This window comes from Syngnathoides biaculeatus, chromosome 3 (assembly GCF_019802595.1).
Source record: "Syngnathoides biaculeatus isolate LvHL_M chromosome 3, ASM1980259v1, whole genome shotgun sequence".
Taxonomy (NCBI): domain Eukaryota; kingdom Metazoa; phylum Chordata; class Actinopteri; order Syngnathiformes; family Syngnathidae; genus Syngnathoides; species Syngnathoides biaculeatus.
In genome coordinates, this window is record NC_084642.1 from 16,502,922 (window position 1) to 16,525,634 (window position 22,713).

Genomic DNA, 22,713 nt, shown 5'->3' on the forward strand with positions numbered 1-22,713 from the left:
TGGAGGGAATCTCAAATGACATCACAAAATGTCACTAGATTTGTTGCTCGTCACATTTGTGAAATATAGTTGGGCACTCATTTCATTGCAACACGCTAGTTCCGCCAACAAAGTTATTTTAATCAGTGTCATGAGTCAAAACTGTGTGCTGTAATTTAGCATTTGTGTACTTGGATGGAAAAATGTCAGACAACTTTTACTGAGAAACCTCTGAGCTGTTTTTAATAGTGGGAAAAAAAAGAGCCTTTTTTTTTTTTTTTGTTTATCAATCCAAAACCTTAAGAGGTTGTGTGTTTCAAGAAAAGGAACTTGAGTTTCTTTTTCATAGTATTTGTGATTATGTTTGCACATTGGTTATTCTTTGTCACAGCACTAACTCAGCCACAGGATGAATGTGCAGTGTGACAAAGCAGTGTGGTGAATGCGGTGGAGCACAATTTTTATGAGTGCACAACTATTGTGGTCTAAGGAGAAGGAAAAGAAAATGTCTTCCGGAAATCCCAGCATGCAGCTGCTTGTATGTACTACTTCAGAAAATCACCCTTTTTCAGAAGCATTGTCAACCTTATTCCTCTGTTTTATGCTGTAAAACGCTTCCAGGCGGATATCATATCATTCCTGGCAAGTCACTGCCTTTGAAAATGGTTCCAAATCCTTGATGACACACATTTGGTTTCTGCTCTGCTGCGCCTGTCATGTTAAAGCAGCGCTGGGGCATCCGAGGTACTTTTGTCAATCCCAGAGTAAAACAGTGTGTGAAAATTACACTGCAGCAAGAACTGTACAATACCACGGACCACAATAAAAGGGGAATTGCGCAATGTGATTATGTTTTGTCATTGATAATCCAAAAGTGATAATTGATTTTGGAAGAAAACCCTCGATGATACATCATGAAGAAAAAAACCTGAAAAATAATGAAGATACATGAATATAAACAGTAAACAAAAACAATTTCATGCTAATATAAATAATGCTAAATAACATCAATCCATTTTCTTAGCCGCTTATCCTCACGAGGGTCTTGGGAGTGCTGGAGCCAATCTCAGCTGTCAACAGGCAGGAGGGAGGGTACACCCTGAACTGGTTGCCAGTCAATCGCAGGGCACATTGAGACAAACAGACCCACTCAATCACACCTAGGGGCAATTTAGAGTGTCCAATTAATGTTGCGTGCTTTTGGGATGTAGGAGCAAACTGGAGTGCCCGGAGAAAACCCACGCAGGCCCGGGAAGAACATGCAAACGCCACACAGGCGGGGCCAGGATCGAATCCTGGACCTCAGAACTGTCAGGCCAATGCTTTCCAGCTGCTCCACTGTGCTGCCGCTAAATAATATGAAATACAATTAAATACAAAATAATGGTAAAATATTCATTCATTCATTTTCTGTACCATTTGTCCTCACTAGGGTGGCGGGCATGCTGGAGCCAATCCCAACTGACTCTGGGCAAGGGGCAGGGTACAGCATGAACTGGTTGCCAGCCAATCACAAATCACATGAAAAACAACAATGTTCACATTCACACCTGGTAATTTAGAGTCTTCAATTGACCTACCAAGCATGTTTTGGGGATGTGGGCGGAAACTAGAGTACCCAGACAAAACCCACGCAGCAGGTTAAAATCATTCAGACTCCACACAGGCGAGGCCAGATTTGATCCTCAGAACTATTAGGCAGACGTGCAACCAGTCACCCATCGGTCAACAATGGTGAAATGAAAAACAATAAAACAAAATGATATAAATGGAAAATCCTGTATGGATGGTTAAAACTGTAACAAAACAAAATATGGTGGTAAAATAAAAAACGCAAATACATAAATTACATTTGAATACGAAAATACAGACAAAATACAGTTATGTTCCATTAGAAAGAATGTATGTTTTTATTCTCAGTCACTATTCATTTGATAAAATGTTAAAGCAAACATTTCAGAAGGTACAAGGGCAATGTTACATTTGAAAAATATTTTGTGGTGCTTTTAACAATCGATAAAGTAAAATAAATAAACATTGCCTTTCTATTTTCAATTTAAATCAACCAAATTTAACACTTTATTAGCAAATCTATATTAACATAAACATTCATTTCCCCTAACCTCCAGTGACTAAAGTGTGAATGCAGTGTGACAAACATTTCAGAATGTGCACACCAACAATGGGACAACATGTCACTCTTACCTGCCATCATCTTCTGGGCTTCGTATGGCTCCATGTATCCGTCGTTCTCTGTGGTCACTTTCTCTGTGCTGCCCTGTGTGCCGCCGGTCTGCTCGGCGTCAAAAGGGTCAGCGTAGTCCTCCAGGATAATGAGCTGCGAGCGAGAAGAGACGACAGGGAGAAAGGTGAAATTGCAGCAGGATCAATTTTTCTGCTCTGTTAGACACAAAGTGTCACAAGGCTTGCGATGACAGATAAGGCAGCCTTGTGCACTAGACAACTGCAGTCGGCCTGTGAGATGAAGTAATACATACAGCAGAATACTCCAGCACACCACAATGTCTAAGCTTGGGGCTTTCAGCACGTTCTCTTTCTATCTGCTGCTTGGCCTAATTATACCACAGTGACAAGCCCACTTTTCAAAAACTAAAGGCTTTGAGCGGGCATGCTGGACTGTCTTAGGACAAGCAATTGGGCAGATTTATACCCGGCCGGGTAGCCAGCCAGCCTGAGCTAATTGCAGTCTTGCGCAGTAGATGGCAATTATGCGGATGTCTTGAGTCCCAAGAAACACAGCCCAAAACTTCAGGGAACATAGTGTTTTCATTTATAGTGCCTTCGCGAGGTGTATTTGCATTTGTGAAATATTTGCTTTCTTCACCAGGAAATAGCTTTTTAAAACGTAAACACTTGTCCTTTGAAAGTAACTCAAGGCCCATCAGGAGCTATCTGTCCTCTTGGGCATTGGAGCTAATAGAGAGGTGTGAGTGTAGGAGTTTATGCTTGCTGTTAGGAAATGTTCTCTTCTGAGACTTTGACATTCACAGCTCAACCATGCATCAAGGGTATTGCACATCTATTTCCTTGCAAAAAAACATCCGTTCATCCATTTTCTTTACTACTTGTCCTCATTAAGGTACTGGATTCAATCCAAACTGAGTTTGGGTAAGGGGCAGGGGTACAATTTGGACTAGTTGCCAGCCATTTAGGGACACAAACAAATGACCATTCAGACTCACACTCACATTTATGGACAATAAATCAATCCATCAATCCATCCATCCAGCCATCCATCCATCCATCCTTCAGGTTGCAGGGGAAGCAGCTTTAACAGGGATGCCCAGACTTGCCACTCCTCAGCCACTTCATGCAGCTCTTTCGGGGGGATCCTGAGGCATTCCCAGGCCAGCCAAGCGACATAATCCCTCTAGTGTGTCCCGGGTCATCCACGGGCTCTCCTCCCGGTGGGACATGCCCAGAAAACCTCACCAGGGAGGTGTCCAGGAGGAATCCGGATCAGATGCCCTGGCCATCTCATCTGGCTCTTCTCATTGTGGATGAGCAGTGGTTCTACTCTGAGATACTCCTGAATGAATGAGCTTCTCTAAGGGAAAGCCCGGACACCCTGCGAAGGCAACTCATTTCGGCCGCTTGTATCCGAGATCTTGTTCTTTTGGTCATGATCCACAGCTCGTGACCATAGATGAGGGTAGAAACGTAGGTCAACTGGTAAATTGAGAGGTTCGCCTTTCAGCTTAGCTCCTTCTTTAACACAATGGACCAATAAAAGTTCCCGCAATCACGCCCTTCCAGGTCTAACTGTCAATGCCCACGTGAACATTGAAGTTCCCCAGCAGAACAATGGAGTCCTTAGAGGGGGTGGTTTCCAGCATAGGCACAAACAACAGTCAGGACTTGTCCCCCGACCCTATGGCAGAGGAAGGCGAAATTTTTGTCTACTGGGGTGAACACAAATGTATAGGCCCTGAGCCAGGGGGAAATAGATATACTTACAGCTGCTCTGCGCCTATCACCGTGGGCAACTCCAGAGTGGAAGAGAGTTCAACCCCTTTCAAGAGGACTAGTACTAGAGCCCAAGCAGTGTGTGGAGCCAAGTCAGACTATGTCTAGTTAGAACCTCCCAACCTTACACAACAGCTCAGGCATCTTTCCTGTCAGAGAGGTGACATTCCACACCCCTAGAGGCAGCTTCTGTAGACACCACCCACAATCTAGTCTTCACTTTGATTAAAAAGATGATTTTGGGATGTGTTAGGAGACTACAGCACCCATTCGTAGAACTGCAGAGAAATGTTCTAAACCTTATGAGGACAAGTATTGACCAGTATCGAAAATGGATGGATAGAATGGATGGACGGTTATAGGTCATTGGCAGCACTGTATTCAGGGGTTAACACTTCTGCCTCACATTTATGTGGTTCAGCAATTGAATCTCAAAATCTTGACTTCCTTTCTTGTTTTCCTGGGGTACTCTAACTTCCTCCCCTATTCCAAATAAAACAATGAAAAATTAATTGAAGATTCTTAATTGTCCGTAGTTGTGAATGTGAGTGTAAATGTCTACAGGGTGTCGCATAAATCTTCACACAGGAAAAACAAACGTTTCTTGACAAACTCTTTTTATTTTATTATTATATAATATACTCAATTGCTTTTATAATATACTGACTGTATGTCTTCGATCACATCTTGCTTGATCCATGACATTTTCTGTTTTTTCTTTAACTTGACAATAACGTTTGCCACATTGTTGTGTGAGATACTGGTTCCATGTTTTCTGTTAAATGCATTTTGTTACTATACGACTGCTTGCTGAACCAGCCATCAGGATGATTTCAATTTTTTGCTCTATTCAAATTCTTTATTTTAGTCATCTGAAACGTTACAACCTTATATGTATGGAATGTATTATGTCTCCTAAATTATTAAGATTTATGGGACAACCTGTATGTGTTCCCTACGATTGCATGGCAACCGTCCAGGGTACCCAAGGTCAGCTGGACAGACTCCCACACCACTTGTCAAGAGGACAAGTGCTCTACAAAATGGATTGTTCCACATTAGGTCGCATTAATTTTGAAACGATTTAGAGAGGTTCAATTTTTGACAAACCTGGAATTTTAACAGGGGTCTATTCATTTCCTATTACACTCCATACTTCCTTCAGCGATTTTTCAGAGAAACACAGAGCGACAGTAGCCTTTGTGAGTCAGTGTTGTGCACCGCAACTCTACAATATGTCAATATTTGGGATTATTTGAGTGAGAAAACTAGATGTGACAGGAAAGCTGCAGGCTAAACAGCTGTCTTGCAGTATTCACCACACAGATCAATAGAATTGAGCACTGAGAAAACTCTCTCTTTAGAACATTTGTTGACTGTGGAATGACATCCCCACTCCGGCCATGACTGAAAGTGACCTTCATTGTTCTTGAACATGCCAGAAAACATTTTCATTTCATGTCAGTGCTAGTAAAACACACTGATAGATCACTTCAATCAGGCAAATGGTTATGCATAACGCTATGAGTCATGGGCACCAGGAAATCATTTAGAATAAATATAAACAAGCATGTCGCTTATTAGAATTATGCTGAAACAACAATTTGCAACGCACATAAGGACACACACACACACACTGTTATGCCTGAAGGAATCATTTACGATAAAATATTGTGATTTTACTTATGTTGAGAAAGCACCAACATTTTGAAGTATTGGCTGAGTCACCATTTATCTTAATTTCCACCAATCACAGATTAAGTCACTCTCTTATGGGATCACAACACAGCATTTGCTCAATATATTGGGGGAAAGTATTGAAGTGGATATAATACTCTGTGAATCCGTCCTTAAAAATTGATTCAACACTACATTAAAAATGAATATTTAACTAGAGATCCTTGATCTACTACAAACAAATTAAAATAATGTACGTACATCCATCTTTTTTTATAGCACTTTTCCTCGAGGGCAAGCACAATCTTATCCCTGCCGAATTTGACCAAGGGATGAGTTATAATCTGGACAGGTCGTCAGTCAATTGCAGGGCATGCATAGACAAACAACAATTCATGCTCACAGTCACACCTTCTGGACATTTTAGAGTCTTTAATGAACTGAACAGCAATGTTTTTGGAATGAGGGAGGAAGGCAAAGCACCCATCTCTTATATGTTCTTAGGTTTCCCTAGCAGTGCCATTTTAAACTGTTTGGAAGAGTTGTGACCAACAAGGGAAGAGTTCAGCTTTTGATGTTTCATTCTAAATGTCATTAAATATGTCCTTGTTAGCACAAAAGACACGCAGTTTGTTTTACACTTTGTTCCCTTACTGGACTGAACAGGACTGAATGAGAAACTTAAAACAGTGATTATTAGGGCTGCCAGGATTATTCAAATGACTACAATGATTCAATTACAAAAATGCAAAATTACATGTTTGCCTCAAAGCTTCGCAGTGATCATTGTTCCAAATTGACCAGTGTTACTAAATACATCACATTTATGTAGCACTTTTTTATGTACTCAAAGATACTTGACTGCAGAATCACATGGAAATAAGTTGGCGCAACGGCTTCAAGCCAGGACAAAAGAGTGCATTAAAGACAATGCACAAAGTTTAAGATCGTTTCCCTTTTATCACATTTAAAAAGTGTAGCCTGTCTATTGCAAAGAGGAACTGGCTTATACAACAGCACGTCTACATTTGGCAATTTAAGTTACCTTATACATTGTTACCTGAAGTCAATATGACCTCTGATCACAATTTTTTTTGGTCAGTTTTTCATTTGATTATTTTGTTTATTTTCTCTGTTTTCCATTCAAATATTTCCTGTGATTATGACTTCACTACTGCATTAACATTGGTTATTTGGACTAGTGTGTTCAGACATCAAAAAACGTGGTTACATCAGTGTTGTAGGAATGGTACTACCTTGAAAAACTGGGATCTTTCATAACAAAATGTGCAAACCAACTTTGTAAGTTCCTTCCTCAACTAAGGATAAAGCCGGAATGTTGTTTACCTTCTTCAAACAGTGGTGAAGTGAAGTGAACTGTACCACTTCGTGGTGTAAGCCGCTTAGCGACATCTTTGCTAAACACACTCAAGGCGTGAATCATGACTGAAAGACGGGTGAATTTGCTCACAGCTACTGTGTGTTATATCCCCTATCTTCCAATGCTGCCCTTTTCCATCTGTTTTGGGAAAAATAACTAGGCCTTGTTCTGCCGCAGCATAATTATGGGTTCCTTAAATGTTATGCTTCTGTGAGTTTCAAGTCCAGCACAAACACGGCCCTGGTTTGTTTTTGCACCACAAAATAAAATACATATGTTTCTCCCTTAAATAAGGGTAACAAAAAGAAGGGGAAAAAAAAAAATCAAATTCACGTAGTAACGTCTGGGCCTAAATGACCTCAAATCTCTCTCCAATCAAAATAGATAAGCATGACTGCAGTTTAATAACTGCTCCATCATGATTTAGCATGAAAGTGTGTGCATCATAACAGTAATGGTAACTTGTGTGCCAAACCTAGCTCTTACACAGCCCACACCCAAGAATAGGTAACCCTCAGTATGAAAACAAAATGAATCACATCAATTCCTATTCGATTGTGGTACTTCACTAGAGTGGTTCGAGGTCGGAGGCCATCGCCCACAAAAACACGCTAAGTGATGTAATTTGTCTCCTTGTTAGCATGACATGACTTGGCCTTGTGTGCTCATAGATTTAAACCTTCGTAATGGTTTCACAAAGTAGAGCGGAACCTCAAAGTCTGGATGCCTCGGCTATGGTCCTACTTTTTTTCTGAAAAGTGTTCAAACGGCGATCAACCAAATCAGAAGAGACTTTAACAAGTCGCTTGAGATTTCATCTCTAAAATTCTGAAGTTGAATGCCATTTGGGTTGTATAATTCGTACACTGTAGCTCAAACAAACTGTGTGGGGAAAATGTGCCTCAAAAATTGTAAAAATAAGTCAAAACTGAGTTCAAACCATCATTTAGTTTAAAAATGTGCAGTCGCCGTTCATGAGGTCACAAGATCTGTGCAGATCACACGAGATCAGGCACTTTTAAAAAAAGTGACTCCAAATTTGAACACAAACTCAACACTACATTCAAGCAAGACCTTACACCCTGTGAGACATCTCAAATTTTCTCAGGAGTCGTTCAACCCTAATATTTCATGGAAAATATGGTTCAGTAATTGTGGTTAAAATAATTTGAAGTTTGATCTTAAAATTTTGAAAAAATATCATACCGCAAAATTTGAACAAAAACTGCTATCACATCTGGCATCGTGTAAAATGTGTGCAAATTCAATAAAACCTTGTCACTTCCCTCAAGACTTCATCCCTAAACTTTTAAAGTGGAATGTATCTGTAGGCATGATAGTGTCCTAGGTGGTCAGCAAAATAAGTCAACAATAACAATGAAAGAAGACGAATGGAATGTACATTGGAAAGTTTAATCTACCATATATGTGAAATGACTCACCATCCAAGGACAATCAGTAATTTCTCACTCTATGTTACTAAGGGTAACTACACAGAATTTATTGTTTTCAACTTTTGGTTTTACTTTTGTGCAAAATTTAAAAATGAAATGTTACTGGTACTTACAATAATGTCAATAAAGTCACGGTTAAACAAGAATACGGCAATTATTTATATGAACTTTATTTCCTATGTTGAAATTAACTATAAATACCAACAAGCCATAACAGATTGCGTTTGAAATGAGAGGTTCTGCTGTAACTACAAATCAGAGGTTTTTTTTCCTTTTTTTTATGTTCAAGGTCTTTACACACTTTCTATTCCCTCATTATGGATCCTTGTGAACCGCAGGATGTTTGAGCATGCTTCAGGAAACAACGGCATCATTGATTGAGTTACGGGGCGGAGCTGCTCCAAAAGCATGACATCATCTTTGCCTTTCCTGTTGACATAGAGTTGGACAAACGAAGGACGAGTGAGCGATGAAAACCATGCCAGCAGCCTTCACATGGTGCCTGAATGGGAACTTTAGCTATAAAATCTCAAAGAGCTGTAGTATTTGAAAGACTGTGCTTTGTCTTCCTGAGTAATCCAAATGGGACATGAGATTGACACTCTCTAATAATTTAGAAGCCCAAATAAAACAGGCTTTTGCAATCAGCCACAGCAGCTGAGCCACTAATTTGATTGGTCAGGAGCAATTTGTTCCAATATCTGTTTCAAATGCATTGTGTTTCACCGTGGATATCAGACTGACAGAGGATAGGCTTCAGGAAGCCAGCGACCCTAGTGAAGGTAAGTGGTACGGGAAAAGAATAAATGAATGGTCCAGTGCCAAATGTGAAGGTTGATATAATTCTAAAATGAAGTGCGAGAGACATCGTACACACTTAACTGGTCACTAGTCAATCACTGACTACATATAGACAAATGACCATTGAACAAAACAAAACAAATTATTTAAATTACATCTTTCATACACAAGGTAACTCATTGTGCTTTACATGATTAAAAGCATTAAAAAATGAAAAAATAAAGAAAAACATTGGCAACAATAAAAACATGTTAAAAATTTTAAAACAAAGAAAAATTAAAAAGCAAAAAATAAATACACAGTGCAAGAATAATGATTTAAAATGGGAACTGGAAAATGCTCTGAAAAGCAAGAGAAACATTTTTAACCTGCACTTGAAAATATTCACACTTGGAGCTCACTTCACTTTTAATAGCAACTTATTCCATTTATGTGCACCACAGCAGCTGAGAGCATGTACATATCTTTTATTTATTCACGACCTAAACTATTTAGCGCTTTAAAGATGTAGCAGCAGAACCTTAAAATCTATTATCAGGCTAACTGTGAGCAAGTATAGCGACTCAATCATTCTGAATGAGCTACAGCTATTTAATGCTGTTTTGGGGAAGTCCAGTCACAGCACCATAACAATAGTCAAGCCTACTGGAGATACAATATATTATGGATGAGGTTCTCCTGGTTTGCTTGGCACATGAGAGCCTTCACTCTGGATATGATATTCAGCTGGGAGAAGGCTGCTTTAGTGATTCATTTCACACGACTGGTGAAAGTCATGTCATCTATCAATCAGCACACAACAGTTTTGGACTTGGTATATAGTTTTTAAAAAGAGACACTCCAGGTATTTACTAACAGCAGTCCTCTTTAATAAAAACATGCACACTCCCGTTCACAAATGTAGACAATTTATAGTCTTCAGTTTTGTTGTTTAATGTTATAATTATTGGAATGCAGAAGGAAACCAAAGCAGCCAGAGGGAACATGAGGAGAACATGCCAACTCAACAAAAAGATGTCCAAACAAAGATTGATCACTTGTGTCCTGACTATGAAGTAGGAGAACGCTAGCCACTATAACACTGTGCCATCCAGTTTTGAATATCAAAATTATATATTGTATTGACTTAGACAGAAGACATGCCTTGAAATTAGTTATATAAGTAATATATAACATTGTTTGAATATGAAGTTGCCCCTAATAACAGCACCAGTCTGCAGTTCAGTAAATGAACACCTCTGGCCAATACTTGTAGGAATATGGTATCACTTAAAGTTAAGGACTAAGTGGACCAAAGATATTAGAAATTATATGGGGAAAAAAAATAAGACCACAGATAAAAAAGACTGGAGTCATTTTAAAGAAAAGCAAATAAAATTGATGGAAAATCTGTTTCATCCTATTCTATAAAGAATATAAAAATGACCTAAAAAAAAAAACATGACGAGTCTTTTAATTTGTTTTTGTTTTTTTTTGTCAATCCAAGTAGTGGCAGAAGGGCTGCACAATTATGGTCAAAATAATGATCAGGATTATTGTAATCAATATTGTAATCACAATTATTAATCCAGATTATTCTTAATGTTAGGGAAAAATCTGTTTTTATTGCACCGATTTAAAAATGCTCATAACCCAATCTTTTGAGGTCCACTGGTAGACAATTGTGGTAATAATTAATCCTCATCACATCTAAAACAATCAATATGATCACCGGTGTCTGAAAAGACCTATAAACCTGCCCCCGGTTGTCTCATTCGGCCATCATTTTTTTTCTTATATATTTTTTCAAATATAGAGATACATATTTTTTTTCCATCCATTCTTATATGATGTGACTAGATGCTTCGTATTTGCAAACCACTGCAAAATGTCCTTCCAGTCCCGCGGCACTAATGACCAGCAGACAGCAGGAGAAAGCATGAGGCTCCGAGCGGCTTGTCAGCATCGCCCGGGGACGCACCATCTGCCTCGTGCCATGGCCAAGGTGAGCCAGGATTTCAGCCAAGTCACAGTCCAGTTTTACTCAACACAAAGAAAAAGCCTGTAGTCCTAGAATGGGGACTCTCAAATCAAAGTTTAGTAAGTATTATTGGTAATTTCAGAGGTCATCACTCCCTTCTGGATTAACAATACTGATAACTTTTTTGAAAGAGTTGAAGAAAGCCGAAATCAACACAAGACAAAATCTGAATTTGGGGGATTTGATCTTTGGACCGAATCTCCATAAAATGTGTCAGAATTCAAGAAAGTATAAACCTTTAAAGTCATACAAAAATATTCAATGTTAATGGTTATCATCATTGCAAAGTTCAATTAAGCGTTATTCGAACTGTTCTCGTTCTAATGGTCCTGTGTCAAATCATCACCATTCAAGTCAACCGCCTGGCAGGCATATGATTCCAGTTAGACAAGCAATTTCAGGAAAATGAGAATCTAGAATCTAAGTCACACAATTATCCAGAGTTACAGCGAAAATCAGGCATAAAGCACATGAATCTCACAAGCTTGTTTAAACACCAAAGCTGATCTGCAGATCTGAGAGTTCTCTGTCGTTGCTGTCATTCAGTTTTTAGACAATTATATGACTTAAGGGTTAAACTAATAATTTTGGTTAAAATACGATTCCAGTCTAAAGTACCCTGAGTTTGGAGAGCAGTCATGTATGATATTTGGAAAGTTGAATGAGTTATTCAATGGACAAAATATTCAAATTCTGAGGATCTTTTTTTAATCAAATCATTATTCAGTCAAGCACCCCTGCAATCATATAATTCAGGTTTTGAGCATAAGTTTCTATGAATGTCGACCTCCAAAGTTCTGATAAAACACTGAGTTTGAATGCATGCTCTGCCATTTTAAAATTGAAATTCATCACCATGTTTTGATATAAGAATCTTGCACAACTACCACAGAGGCTAAAGCCATGTCCCATTGGTGTCTATTACTTTTGTTCCTAACCCAGTTTCAAAAACCCTGTTTCTTATGTCTGCCTGTGCTCTGGTGGGAGCAAAATCTCTTAAAATGTGATGGAGCTCTCCTTCAATGAAGTCCTTTTTCGCATCAGCAACAACAGAGGGAGAACATTAGCAACGTGGCCAGACGACAACTGGCATCTGCCACTCTGGCTCAATATTTGACGACCTAAGAGCTTCTCCGATTACAATTCGATTGGGCCCCTCATTCTTTCATTACATGAGAGAAAACATGCAAGACAATTGTTCTCTGGATTTATGGGAGGGGGAGGCAGCATTTGGCTGGAGACAGATAAAAATCGGAACTGCTGTATTAGTTGACATTTTAGCTCATAGGCTTGGAGTTGTCACATTCCTAATTAAGAAAATGGGCAACTGCTGGTTTATTTTTGAACAGTCTGGATATTTTTACACGTAATTATCAGCTGCGTGTTAACCAGAAAAATTCCAAGACTGGCTTTAGTTGCACTGATGAGAGTGTGAAATTTTCGACTGCAGCAGGGATTGAGTGGAGCTCGTCAAGGTTGAAGCCCCGCTAGGAATGGCAGAAGTCATCAGGCTATTGAACAGAAAGAGAAAGGCTGGCATGTGTGATTTATGTTTCATGCCACAAGGGATTTCAACAACTGATTGTTGATATGACACAGTGCTTAGCGCCTCAATTGCTTTTTTAATCCTTTGCACTACCGCTGTTTAGTTTGTCAGAATGCAAAACAAGCAAACAGCATCTGTGCTTCAGACAAAGGAGGGAGAACAACATGGGAGGTGATGTTCCGTTTGAATTCCTATTTATTTATTTGTATATTTATTTACAAAATACAACAGTTTTGGGATCTATAAGGAATATCTACTCTATCTTGAATAGTTTAATTTCATAGCGAGGGAAAAATATCAGCAAGAGACTTGTCTGATGTCACAATAATGTCTAGTGGTGTAACGATTCATTCATTAGCTCGAAGTATCGATTTATATTTCTGTGATTGAACTGGCCCGATATATGCTTGGCCAGTTAGGCCTTCAGACATAAATATATCGATTTAAAACATATTATAAGGAATGGTGTGTAAAAAAAAAAAAAAAAGATTGTGGTTCCGATTTCCCGACCAACCCTAACATTTTTACACCACGTAATAAATGTGCCAGGGACGTTGTTCTCCATGGCCATGCGCGCATTCATGGCGTGCCCCGTGTGCGTGCTTTGTGCGCACTTTAAGCGATGAATTAAGCTGTGGCGGGTAGCAGCGTGGCCGTGTGCCACTTCTTCGTGCGTGCTGATTACATAGTGTATTTAAAGTGGGACTGTCATCCCTATAAAGATTCTAAAATAGATATGTAATGAAAAATACATATAACAGTATTCACTTAAATGTCTATACGAAAAAAATAAATGAGTGGAGAACGCGTCATCCATGTGCAAAGTTGCACAATTGAGTGTCCCTCAACATCCAAGTGGTTGCCCTATTAGTCGCGTCCTCTGTCCTTAACGTCATCGTCACTTCCGCCATTGAAAACACGCAGTGCCTGCTACTATGGAAGCTGAACAACAGATATTCGCATTTTTCCGACGCCCCTTCTGACACCGAAGCTCTTTTCGAAAAGGACAACACAACTGAGTGAGATACCGGGGCAATATTACACTATTGTTTTGAGCCCTCAGGGCAATATTACACTATTGTTTTGAGCCATATTCAGATGATATCCGATCACAGCCAAACCGCATCCCATCCGATCCACTTCCGCAGCGGAGATGAGCCATCGCAGCTCATCCCAGCCAGCCAGTGTGGCTTATGACAGAGCCGAGCGGTGCTGCTTTAGGGGGGTGCTCACAGTCGAGCCGGGGCGCTTTATGCGTGCACGCGACTGAGTAATGTATTCTCAGCTGGGTTCTTCAGAGCCGCCCCCGTCGCAAAGCCCGACGCGCAGCCTTCGCAAAAACTGTGACCGCCGAACGCGGCGCCTCAGCCGGTGTGGCTGAGTTTCGGCGCCTGTGGTGGCATATAAGGAGGAGGTGGAGCCGAGCTATGCTGCTTTTAGGGGTATGTTCAAAGTCGCTGCAGTACGCGATGAACACTATCGAGACGAGATGAGGCTGAGTGAGACATTGTTGGCTGTGCGATGCGCACATCAACACATTTCATACGCGGATCTTTTGCTACGTTGAGAGAGACCGATTACATGGTCCGCCGCAAACTATTTTTTTTTTTAGTAGCTGTATACACACCTTGCTGTTATTTGTAACCCACAAAGTTCTCGTCCTCAGCACCCGTGCAATCCATTTTTCACGACGAACCGAGTCTTATGCAAACTTACAAAGGGTAAATCTATCCTCCCGAGTGTTCAAGCAATGTCCAGCAATGCAATGAGCCGGTATTTTGGCTAACACGAAGGAACAACGAGCTACCTTCCCGGAGGTAAAACTAATGGAAACAAAAAAGTCCACGAGGGGGCACCGCTGTCCTTTACGTCACTTCCTGCTTCTTCTCAAAAACAAATCCCCAAGAGGATTTTCATTGCGGGAGCTAAAAAAAGCTGTATGTCAAAATCATGTTTTGTGGTGAAAAAAAAACACATGGGACCATATTGGCTGTGGGTTTTTCATAATATACCAAAAATCATCCGTTTGACGACACTTGACCTCTAAGCCTTGTTTTTCATACCACTTGTTGCCAGATCATTGTGTGTACATGTATGACCTCATTGATACTAGGAAATAAACCAATAGATTTAAACATGAAAACATAATTTTACAGGAAACGGAAAAAAAGCATGCTAACATTACCGCAGCATGTTTGAATCAACTAATCATCTTTTGGGGAACAATGCAAATCTACAGTCCACGACAACACAGACTTTGAACAGTCTTTGAGCTTGACTTGCATGCATCACGCAATGTTGAATTCTGGAAATCCACTGACTCACTCAACCATTCAGATATCAAGAGTCCTCTCCAACCAAACACACTGGGAGTCAGAGACAGGCAATTTCAGGGGTAATAAGACTCTAAAGTCAGGCATATAAACCCAGAGGTTGAACAGAGGCTAAGCATAGCACTCATGAAACTCATGCAGTTGAATTTGGCAGTTGTTCAACCGCCAAACAATGCAAGTCGACAAATACCTTGAGTTTGAACAATAGTCGTACATAACCTTGAAAAGTAGAATTCAGATTTGCTCAACATGAAATGTTCACCAGGGCCAAGTTTTCTGAAAATAAATTGGCCTCTAATGTATTACCAAAATCCTTTGTTTCCCCACAGTACAACTTGGAAAACCACCAAGGCAAAATAGCAGTTTGCCAAACAGGTAGTATGCAGGGAAAGGTTACATATGGAGCCCAAACAACTGAAGAAACAGAAAATGGAAGATGAGGCCACGGGACATTGAGATTTCTAGGAATGTTGTAGAAGTGACCATTTGAAAATGTTAACAGTGGCAGCGATTTATAGGACTAAAAGTGTTACATACTGATATTGAGCAGGTTCCTAATTGTGAGAATTCTTCATATAGATGATCGCGGCAGGGACATTTTTTTGTCCTTTAATATTTGTTGCATGAGATTTTTCAAATGATTCTTCAGAGAATTGTTTTACAAATTTTGAATATTTTGAGTGTGGGAAGAAAACAAACTACAAGAGGACCATGCAACTATAGCATGCAGATTTTCAGAGTCCACCGACTGAGGTAACATCTGCAACCAAAAAAATCTTTGTTTCTAAATACACTAAATATGCTTGAAGTTGTGAAAATCTGCAAAGGATGAGAACAATATAGGACTGAATAGTTGAGATATGTCTTGTGATATAGCCTTCTCACCTAGATTTTTCAGGTTTTGTGGGAGAGGCTGAAAAACATTATTGTGACATCACGAGGTTTGGACATATACTTGCTATCTCCCAATGTACAAACACTTAGCACACTTATTCCATGCAGTGGCAATACAGCCGAATTGTCACTTCCTCCTCTAATCGATCCAGTTCTACCAGTATAATGTGCAGTCAAAGTGTGCCTGCAACTTGAAAATGTAGATTCTGCCAAAGCGCAATGTGTTTGGTGTTATTTGGGATAACATGTCTTTGCCGGCAAGCCCCACACGCGTTGTGTTGTGAGGCAGCAGCAAACCACACAAGATCCAAAACCCCGCACCCCCCCACACCAGCCTGACAGAGGTTAGAGTACACAGCGAAGGTCCCGCGCAATGACCAAGCGGTTTCAGCCACTTGCGTTTGCGGGTGAGGATGGATTTTGTCAAATATGTCAAACACGCACAAGTAATTTGTCTCTGGTAGTTGGAGCTGCTCTAGTACGACATACAGTACACAGTAGTGATGCATAGTACTGTGTAGAACTGTCTCAACAGCTCTCATGCCAGGCCATGCTTCCTTAGAAGCACACAGACATAATTACACACATAGTACAGAATTGACAGCAATAGTGGGCTAGCCTAACCCTAACGTAACCCTTACTCAACGAAAAGGACAGTAGACGCATCTTCAAACAAAAAAAAAAAAAATAACAAAGCAGCGGGCCCAGACACTGCCAGTAGATTGACAACTTCCTGACGGGTAAGACACAGCAGGTTTGACGGGGGGAGATCACCTCATCCACACACACCATCAGCACGGGGGCACCCCAAACTTGTGTCTTCTCGCTCTACACGGACAACTGCACCTCAAGGCACCCGACTATCAAATTTCAGAAGTTCACAGATGACACTGCAGTCATTGGGTTCATGACAGGAAGTGGAGAGGCTGGAGCTTTGGTGTGGCCAACACAACCTGGAGCTGAAGACACAAAAGACTGTACAGATGATTGTGGACTTCAGAAGGCAAGGAAAACATTCCACACTCCAGACCTGGATCTCCTGACTCCTGGGTAGATGTGGAAACCACTATTCCACTGTGCGATTTTAAAAAAAGTGCACCAACTGATTAATTGATTAGTTGTTGATGTCCCTCTCCAAACAACTGATCATATCGCAAAGTGCTTGGCCATTTTTTTGTAAGTCATTTGGCACAATGCACTTACCACAATCAGTACTGTTGTGTTTGTCGGCAATGGGTCTAGTTACCATTCATCACAGCAACCTTTGCAAAGAACTTAGCTGCATTAAATATCACCTAGAACGATTCGGAAGATGATGCGGAGGACTGCATTTCACCGCCAACAGAAATCTGACTTTAATGAAACTTTATGGAATACATTTAAAAAGCACCACAACTGCTGCTTTTGCATTTTCAGGGAGAATTATGTCCTTCCTCTAAAGGCCTACTGAGAGACTAGAGAAGGTAATCTTATTATGTGCTATGGAGACATTTTTCTCAATCAAGCTGTGTGAGCACTTCACTTGAGGGCAATTGTGGATTGTTTTTCGCAGGTGAATTCATTTTCTTTGCTCTAATCTAATTGAAGAATCATCTCGGCATAGGAATTTGTGTAAATGCGAAGGAGCTTGTCAAGCAAAACAAACAGTAATTTAAGAGGTGGGGGGAATGGTAAAAACAAGGTTAGAGCGCTTCTAAACATGCAGATAATTTATTCGTAAAAGTCTCTTCTAGTTTAGATGCAACTGAGCCTGAGGAGTCCATTTTTTAGTAGATGGTGAAAGGATTCCATGTTGAACATGCGCAGCCATTAGTTTCATCTCCCTTTGAGACATCTGTGCCGGACTACTTACAGGAGATTTATTACCCACCCCAGTCCCACTTTGAGATTAGGAACACGGTCAACGTTAGTGCTTCAAAGCTTTGCATTCCTGCCGATGTGGGGCAATTTTAATACAGCAGCCATGTTTATAGCTGTGTGCAGTTTGCATAGGAAAGCTTCCAGAGCTATGATATCATTGACCAGACTGTAGTGGCAACACATTGCGTAGCTGTAAATATCCAGGTGACAGAATATGTAATTTTATGGCTTGTATGATATTTGGAGTGCAACTGGGTCATCTTCTATTAAGAGGCAATGCTATAAGAGTAGATCACGTATCAGTAATATGTTCAAAAATACCTATTACCATCTTTCTTATAATTCTGGTGAAATTGACTTAACCCTGAACCCATAACCACAACCTTAAACCGGAAGTTCATGAACCTTTTCACCATGTGCCGCATATATTTAGCTCTTCAAGTGTCCCCAGAATGTCCAACATTCATATGTAGTAAAAAAAAAAAATAAAAAATAAAAAACGCAGAGGTTTTAATCATAAAAGTAGATTTGCTCTTCTTAAATGAAATACAACTGAAGTGTGATTCGCAGTCTTTCTGTTATATGCAGTGACTCCCTACTCGGGAGCATTATCCAAGCTGACTGGGCAATAGGTGTACACCCCGAACTGGTCCCCAGACAATCGTAGGGCACAAAAAAAAAAAAAAAAAAAACAACCATTCGCACTTATTTTCACACCTACAGGCAATTTATGCAGTCTACAATTAAGCAACTATACGTTTTTAGATGTTGGAGGAAACCGGTGTATCCAGAGAAAACTGACCGAAAACCGAGAACATGCAAACTCCGAAATGGGAAGGCCGGATTTTAATCAGTGTCCTCAGATGTGGGGCCAAAGCAGATGTGCTAACCAGTCGCCCCATCTCAAACAATCAAATGAAAACCACTAAGTAAGCATTCTGTGCTGTTAGTAAACTCATTCACACAGTAACCCCTTCACGAGTAATTGTATTTTACCAGAGATTTTGTTCACAGGCAGTTTAAATGTCTTCTTTTTTATTTTTAGTAGACTTTACGCAAATTTTAATCGGTGAGATCAGTATCAGCTGATCATGAGCATTTTATGCTGATTGGTTGATCAGTTTCTACAGAAAACATTGACTTCGCCCCGCCATCGTTTCCAGTATATATGAATACAGAAGCAAGTTCATTATTAGCCTTCGCATGTGCCTTTTGACGTTGTACTGTGAATATCTGACGGCCAATAAAGTTATTAAAAAAAAAAGTGTGGGCCACATGGGGCAGAAACCACGTCTGAGACCGGCTAATCCCTTCTAATGACCGGCTCTGACTACAAGATAAATTTGCTTTCACACTTCCACTATATTGGACTACTGGATAAAAAAACTTGCATTCTGATACTAACAAGTCTTGTTTTCTACAATCATTGGTCTTTATCTTTTTAACTCAAATGAGCGGATACCACTCATTACAGTGGCAACGTTAAAAAGAGTGTACCGTGCCAACCCTGTTATAAGGAAAAAATTGGAAAAAAAATTGGTGCTGGTGGTCACCAGTGCTCAGGGGAGGACTTTTATTGAAGGCTTACTTGAGGTATGTTTTAATACGCGTCACAAGAAGGCAACAAAATGTTATGTAGCCTGGCAAGCTTGTGCTAGCACTAACGGTAGTGCGTAAGCATGATGACGTTCTGTCGAATCATGCTCTAAAGTTTCAGTGTAGGTAAAGTAATTTAATTAGAGTAAGTTAGCGCCCATTATTTCTGTCATGTTGTCATGCTGTTTTTACCTGACTGATTAGATTGCGTAACCCGACTACAGCAGTAATTTCCAATCTTTTTGGAGCCGTGGAACATATTTTACAATTGAAAAATCTCAGGATAGGACCAAAAAAAAAAAAAAAACATCACAAAAACTAGATACATTATTGCTATATACACTTACTGTCATCTAACAGAAGACCATTAACTTGTTTTGTCTGTCAATATGTCTCTCTGGCATAAATAGATGAACAAAGATACATTATTTATTATAAATGTATATTGATTGATCAATAAATTACAAAAGTATATACAGTAAATGAACAGGTCATTTAAAGACTCCTTGCTCAATGTTGCGATCACATCAGTGATCAGTTATCGTTTTTTTAAACTCGCTGATCGGCCCCAAAGACCCTGATCGCGTAAAACCTAATTGTTAGTTGATTACACTTTCACACACACACACACACACACCACACACACACCACACACACACACACACACACACACACATCACCACTCTTGCCAGGATTTAATTTGTACTTGTGGAGCATGAATTGGGATTTAAAAACATCACGTGTAGTGTATACCTAGTTTTACGGCTTCAGTTCACACAAGACTAGAGTGGAGGCCCGAATTGCGCCGCATAAAAAGTTCCTTTAATAAAAGATAGATATTCAAGATGAAGTGCTTGGCGACACACAAGACAGCACCCAATTTCCCCCTTTGCCAGCCCCTGAACCTCCTGTGATAGGTTTATTGGTGGTATTGCTGCAGTACAATAGTGCTAGTGCAGCAGAGGAATGTTTAAAAGTTCTAAACTATGTTAATCCCACATGCGCTGTAATTACAAGGAAAATGCTCATTTCAGTTTTTCTTCTTTGACAATGCATGAGTAGGCTAACAGAGATGAAAAGGGTCAACATTTTTGGCATCCCTGCAAAATATTTGCGGCTTGGAAGCATATAACTCAAGTCTAGTTCCCAACATGACAAGCACCCCTTTTCCAACAAAAAAACATCTTTGAAAATGTTCACTGTGACTGACTCAGTGATTGGCTTCCAGTAGATTCTAATCATACACTAAACAACAACAAAATAATTTCCCTCATGTTTGTTTCTCATTGGAAATTAAACTTGTTAACTGCTTATTTGAAAAATAACAACTAAAGGCTGTGAAACCTTGCTGGATTGGCAACACTGACTGTGCTTTTTGCAAATTTCTACTACTGTGATGCAGATACTGCAGCCATGTTTTTCCTTGCAAGCAGTGGACTTCAGTTAGTGGCGGTAGATGAATATTACATTTAATTCAATTGATCCTGGTTAATGTAAGTCCTATTCAACAGGGCATGAGTATTTAGGTTCAAATTTTCAAAATAAATTCCCATGGAATTCATGAATGCACAAGGTATTGTTTTGGTTTGATTTGGTATTGGTTTGATTGCCATCAAAGTAATGAAGGAATCCTTGGAAATAAAATTCAATCTATTATAGGGTCCCTGAACTAAAAAAAAGGATAACCACTGATATACAGAGAGGTAGCACAGTAGTCGACTGGTTCATACATCTGCCTCACATTTCTGAAGAGGGATTCAAATACCACCTACGCACCCTCCTCTGGGAATTTGCCTGTTCTACCCTTGCCTGCGCGAGTTTTCTCCAGGAAAACCATTTTTCTCCCACATCCCAAACACATGCAGGGTAGCTTAATTGGAGACTGTCCGGTAAATTGCTCATATGTGTGAATGTGAGTGGAAATAGTTGTTTCTTTATATTTGCCCTACGATTGGCTGGCGAACAGTTCAGGGTGTTGTCTATCACCCGGAAATAGCTGGGACAGACTACAGCCTACCCACGACCCTAATGAGGATAAGTGTAACAGAAGATGTATGAATGATATACAGAGGTACAAGAAGGCCAACAAAGCTCTCGATTTTTCACATACAGACAAGTTGATGATCAAGTGTGGCCTCAGATATCTTGCGCAGATATCAATGGTCGATGCTCAAACAATGTTTGAATGGCTGCTATTTCGCTATAAGGCTTGAAATGACAACTGCCCATCTGTTAGCACAAAACAACACAGTCAGTGGCGTGTACGACCACCACGGGGCAATCAGGATTTGCCACTATTTTTGACGTCCAGGAGTTTGCTCCAGCCAGAACAGCTGCGAACATTTAACTCTTTGTTACACGTTTTAGCAGACAACGAGGCAAGGACAAACTAGTCGAGTTAAAAAGGGAATGTCGCCAAGCTGTAAACACTTCCTGTCAGGAAGGGAGCACTTCCCAAATCCTGCAGTGAGTGAGTCACGGCAAACAATTGCAGACAGTGGATGATTTTCTCAAACTGCACTTTAACAGGAAAAGGTTGAATTTCTTGGAAATGCTAAATTATTTACACCAGATTGGAATCCATGTAAGTTCATGATATGGTACATACATATTGGTCATTAAAACACACACTTTTTGTCATGTAATTTTATCATAAAATTGGTACAGATGGCAAATCAATAACGCCAATTAAAGTTGTTTGTTTATTTTTAATTCAGCGAAACTGTCAGAAATCGGCCACTGAAAAAATATTTATGTGGTTGCTCAATTGCACACTTGATGGGCTAGCAAGCTATTTATAGAACTACGTAGACAATATGCAACAGTGATACAAAAATACTGGAAATGGCATACAGAAAGGTATTGAAGTGGACCTCCGTGGAAATGTATTGCTCAAGTCAAAATACTAAAACATTCAATCGATGAACAGAATATGTGCATTGAAAAGTTTAAAAGAAAATGAAGATAACCTGTGACATTAAAAGAACATTTAGGTTCATCCTGAAATTTCACCTTAAAGCTAAATATGCTCACTTTTTGTGAATTGAGTGTATAAAGACAAGGACGCAATACAGCAAAATATCCATATCTTCTCCCTGCTCCATTTTAAGTTTTAAATTTACAGAGCTGGTGGATGAAAAATGTTCCATCCTGCAAAATAGAATCTCACATTTGGAAATCACAAG

The 22,713-nt window shown here is 39.8% G+C and overlaps 1 protein-coding gene across 4 annotated transcripts in view; it reads right to left on the reverse strand.

Annotated features, from left to right (window-relative positions):
- Positions 1-22,713, reverse strand: part of LOC133498127 (SH2 domain-containing adapter protein F-like) — a 122,523-nt gene that overhangs the window by 86,831 nt on the left and 12,979 nt on the right. For all 4 annotated transcript variants that reach the window (XR_009794199.1, XM_061814594.1, XM_061814593.1 and 1 more), the window contains exon 2: positions 2,185-2,317. Coding sequence is in view for 3 of the 4 variants with exons in the window: in XM_061814594.1 (XP_061670578.1) it covers positions 2,185-2,317 (133 nt within the window). In the remaining variant the exon portion in view is untranslated. The remainder of the gene's footprint in view (positions 1-2,184; positions 2,318-22,713) is intronic.